Source organism: Beta vulgaris, chromosome 1, assembly GCF_026745355.1.
Source record: "Beta vulgaris subsp. vulgaris cultivar EL10 chromosome 1, EL10.2, whole genome shotgun sequence".
Lineage (NCBI taxonomy): Eukaryota > Viridiplantae > Streptophyta > Magnoliopsida > Caryophyllales > Amaranthaceae > Beta > Beta vulgaris.
Window position 1 is genome coordinate 9,598,931 of NC_079202.1, and position 4,987 is coordinate 9,603,917.

Below are 4,987 nucleotides of genomic sequence, written 5' to 3' on the forward strand. Positions count from 1 at the left end.
ATTAGTAATAAGCTGATATTAATGATGATGACGACAATGATTATTCATCTTTTTGTTTGTGTGCACCTCTATCACTATCCTTTGCACCGTTTCTATACCCACTTATCAACACTGTATCTATTAATATATAAGAAAAGAATAATGAAAGATGTGACCAGGGAAGAGGTAAAATAAGATGAGAACTTTGGCTCATGTAATTTGAATGGTTAATACATGGTGTTTGTGATGATTTTCATCATTATCTGATGATGAAATTTAGAGAGAGAAGAGAGAATTTGGGAGAGAAAGAAACTGTAGCTTGTATTATTATCAATCAGCTCAACCTCTCAAAGATAACAGAAGAAACCTTATATACAAGAATGTACAACAAACTTCTAACAAACAATGTAACTAACTATGACAGCTGTACATAAGAAATAACAATATAAATTAATTAATCATAATCTTAACAGCCTTCCCTCAAGATGGACTAGGTGGTGGATGAGTAACTAGTCCAATCTTGGCAGATAGAAAATGGTGCTGATCAGCTGCCAAAGGTCTAGTCATCACATCTGCAAATTGTAAAGATGATTGAATATGACTCAAGGAAATAAACTTGGAATCCACATGCTCTCTAATATAGTGACAATCCAACTTCAGATGTTTTGTTCTCTCTTAGAAGACAGTATTCTCTGCTATGTACTGAGCTGATTTGTTATCACAAAATAAGGTGATAGGAGTAGGCACATGTATGTGAAGATCCTGTAATAAACCTTCAATCCACACTACTTCACTGGTGGTCTGACTCATAGACCTATATTCAGCTTCTGTGGAACTCTTGGAGACTACTTTCTGCTTCTTAGTCTTCCAAGATATTAAAGAGTCTCCAAGAAATATGCAGAAACCAGTATGAGACCTCCCACTATAGGCACATGATCCCCAATCTGCATCACTGTTGGCTTGAAGAGTGAGAGCACTATATATTTGAAGCATAGAACAAACCATGATTGAGTGTGCCTTTAAGGTATTTCAGAACATGAAGAGCAGCAGCATAGTGTGGTGTTCTAGGCTCAGAAAGAAACTGACTTAGCTGTTGGACAGCATAAGAAATGTCAGGCCTAGTCATATTAAGATATAACAATTTTCCAACTATTCTTCTATAGATCTCTGGATCAGTGAGTACAGGCCCTTAAATAGTACTCAACTTCAAGCCCTTAGGCAAAGGAAAAGGAGCAAACTTGCAATTCTCCATCTTGGTAGTAGTGAGAAGATCTAAAATATATTTCCTCTGATTAAGCAATATACCAGAGGCAGATCTAGTAACTTCAATTCCAAGGAAATATTTGAGATCTCCAAGATCTTTAATAGTAAAGGCTTTGTGTAGAGCTTGCTTGACTTCTGTTATCAAGTGTATGTTACTACCAGTGAGTAGTAAATCATCCACATAAGCCACAATAATAGTGAAATCAGATCCATCAACTCTAGTGAACATTGAGTAATCTTGTTTTGACTGAACAAAACCAAGATTAAGAAGGAATTTGCTGAGCTCAAATTCCATTGTCTGCTAGCCTGCCTTAGACCATATAAAGAACGTTTGAGCTTGCAAACTTGCCCTGGAAGAGCCTTAGAGTAACCAGGAGGTGGAAACATATATAACTCTTCATCAACATAGCCATGTAAAAAGGCATTGTTGATGTCCAGTTGCTGTAAATTCCATTGCATTACAGCAGCTAAAGCAATGATGATTCTAACAGTAGTGAATCTAGCAACTGGACTAAAAGTGTGTTTAAAATCCTTACCATGGACTTGTTTATCACCTCGAGCAACCAACCTGGCTTTGCACCTCTCTACTGAGCCATCAGTTATAAATTTCACCTTATACACCCATTTACAGCCTATGGCAGTCTTATCAGAAGGAAGATCAATGAGATCCCAGGTTTCATTTTTTTCAAGAGCTAAGAGTTCATGTTCCATAGCTTCAACCCATTGAGGATCATTCTTAGCCTGATTATAGCAAGATGGTTCTGTAGTAGAGAGCATGTTGGAAAGGCTTTGAAGAGAAGATTTATTTAAATGAGCAAGAGTAGGATCAGTAGAAATATTGAAAGAAAGAGAATCAGAAGAGATATCATGTGGTGTAGAGAGAGTAGAAGGTAAAGTAACTTCAAAATCTTGAAATTTGGTAGGTAATTTGATGTTCCTAGTAGAATGTCTACTAGGAATAATAAGAGGAGCAGAAGGAATGGGATCAGTAGGTAAAGAGTCAGAAGTGTGAGTAGATTGAGAAGAAGAAACAGAAGAAACAGGAGAAATAGAAGAATGATGTAAAGGTGAAAAAGGGGGAATATTAGAAATAGAAGTAGAAGGTGTAGAAGAAGAAGTAGTAGGTGACTTGTGTGATGAAGCAGGTTGTGAAGAATCAAAAGGAACATCCATAACAGTAGTAGGAGGAGAAATAGAATGAGTAGGTGAACTAGGATGAGTGATTGAAGGAGAAATCTTGAAAGGAAATTGATCCTCCATGAATATGACATCTCTACTAAGAATGATTTTGTGTGTTTCCAAATCAAACAATTTATACCCCTTTTGAGCATAAGGATAACCAAGTAGAATGCATCTTGTAGCTCTTGGAGCAAACTTGTCAAGAGTTTTAAGAGCTGGATAACATAGACAACCTATAGTTCTCAAATGAGTATAAGTAGGTGGTTTATGCATTAGAACTTCATAAGGAGTCTTCCACTGGAGAACAGAAGTAGGAAGAAGATTGATAAGGTGAGTGGCAACAAGTAAACAATCACCCCAAATTTGGGTAGGCAAATGAGCATGAAATTTGAGTGCTCTAGCAGTTTCTAAAGATGTCTATGCTTGCGTTCTACTCTGCCATTCTGCTGAGGATTGCCTGGAATACTCTTTTGATGAATGGTCCCTTTATCAAGAAACAAGGATTTACAAGAAGCTTGCACAATTTCACTTCCATTATCACTCCTGATATGCTTAACAGAACAAGCAAAGTGATTATGGAAATAAGCTAGGAAGCCAGTAATAATGTCAGGAACTTGAGTCTTGGAATGAAGGAGATGTGTCCAAGTAACTCTGGTATTATCATCTAGGATTGTAAGGAAATAAGTGGCTCCAGATAAGCAGGGAGTTTTGTAGGGACCCCATAAATCAATATGCAAAAGATCAAAGGCAGATTTAGCCATATTTGAAGACAAAGGAAAAGGCAATTTATAATGCTTAGCAAAGATACAAGATTCACAACCAAAAACATCCAATTTATTGCCATCATATGGAAGATTTAAATGCTTCAAAGTATTAACAGATGGATGTCCTAACCTACTATGAACAGTATGAATAGTAAGTGTACTTATAGAAGCATTTACAAGAGAAGATGTACAACTAGTAGAAACATCTAAAATAGCATCAGTACAATGAGGAGAAACATTCTGAAATTTGTAAAGACCAAAGTATCTCTTGCCATAGCCTTGAGTATGTTTAGTGAGAAGGTCCTGAAAAATACAGTGGTTTTTGAGAAAAATAAGCAACTAGCTTGTTCTGATCAAGAAGTTTACTAACAGAGAGTAGATTGTGAGTGAATTCAGGAATGTACAAAACATTTAAGAGAGTAATATGTGAAGTAAGATGAACTGTACCAGCATTTTTAACAAGCTTATGAGAACCATCAGGCAATCCTACTTTAATTGGATGTTTCAGTACATGAATAGATGCAAAAAGTTGTTTATTGGATGACATGTGGTCTGTGGCACCAGTGTCTATTATCCAAGAAGAAGCATCAAAAATATGATGTAAAGATGCATTGGAAGCAGAAGAAATACCTGCAAAATTAACTGCAGTGTATTGTTGAGAAGAAGAAGATTCTTCAGATTGTTGTTGCATCATTTTCACAAATTCTTTGAACATATTCATCATGTCAGGAGTCATAGCAGTAGAATTGGATGAAGTAGCAACATTATTACCAATGTTACTATCAAAGTCCAGAGGAGAATGGCCTAATACGCCAAAATCTTGAACATGAGCAGCCAATTTTGGTTGATTTCTCCCTTTCAAAGTGGAATACCATTCTGGATATCCAACTAACTTGAAACAACTATCCATAGTATGACCTTTCATCTTACAATGATCACAAGTTCTGTCATATTTCATCCTTTTAACATCTCTAAAATCTCTTTTCTGACCAGAACCAGAAGAAAAAGATCTTTGAACAGAACCAGTAGAGGTTTTAGTTGCTAACAAAGCACTCATGTCTCCTGATCTATCAATCTTAATAGCATTCATGTTCTGCCTTTCAACTTGTTGTAAAATATGAAAAGCACGATTTACAGTAGGTAAAGGGTCACTACTGAGTAAATTCTGCTTAGTCAAATCATAAACCTCATTTAATCCAGAAATAAACTGAATTAACTTCATCACTTGATCAGCTTCTAAGATTCGTTTAAGTAAATTGCAACTACATTTTGCAATAGCTCCACAAGAACAATCAGGAAATCCATCTAAAACATGAATTTCATCCCAAACTCTTTTCAATTTACTATAATATTCAGCAACTGATTCACTTCCTTGTTCAGTTTTCATTAATGTTCTATGTAAATTGTATAATTGAGGTATGTTTGTCTGACCATACCTTTCAACAACCTCAGTCCAGAACTGGAAAGTAGAATCAGCAAACAAGAAGTTCTCAGCAATAGACTTCTCCATAGAATTTGATAACCATGACATCACCATATGATCATTTCTAATCCATTTCTGGTAATCAGAAGAATTAGGAGCTGGTTTCTTGAGAGTTCCATCAAGAAAACCTAGCTTATTTCTTGCAATCAATGCAACTCTTACGGCACGATTCCAGTTGATGAAGTTGTTTCCATTAAAGATGTAATTTGTAATCGAATGATTTGTATTATCTCCATTTGATAGAAAATAAGGATCATTGTAATTAGAAACAACATTTTCTGAATAAGGAACAACATTTTCTGAATTAGAAGGAGTTTCA

The 4,987-nt window shown here is 35.7% G+C and overlaps 1 protein-coding gene across 1 annotated transcript; it reads right to left on the bottom strand.

Moving 5' to 3' along the window:
- Positions 1-654: 654 nt before the first annotated feature.
- LOC130589637 (uncharacterized mitochondrial protein AtMg00810-like) lies at positions 655-1,105 on the bottom strand. Its single transcript, XM_057391050.1, has 2 exons — positions 982-1,105; positions 655-938 (listed from the first exon to the last, which is right to left on the bottom strand). Exons 1-2 carry the CDS (start codon positions 1,103-1,105, stop codon positions 655-657), a joined length of 408 nt encoding a protein of 135 aa, XP_057247033.1.
- Positions 1,106-4,987: the final 3,882 nt, after the last annotated feature.

What these genes read in the sequence shown, in the direction of transcription:
- LOC130589637 (XM_057391050.1), bottom strand. Translation starts at nt 1,105, where the DNA reads ATGACTAGGCCTGACATTTCTTATGCTGTCCAACAGCTAAGTCAGTTT. An exon ending in TAAAGGCACACTCAATCATG is followed by an intron (nt 939 to 981) that starts GTTTGTTCTATG and finishes TCACTCTTCAAG; the next exon opens with CCAACAGTGATGCAGATTGG.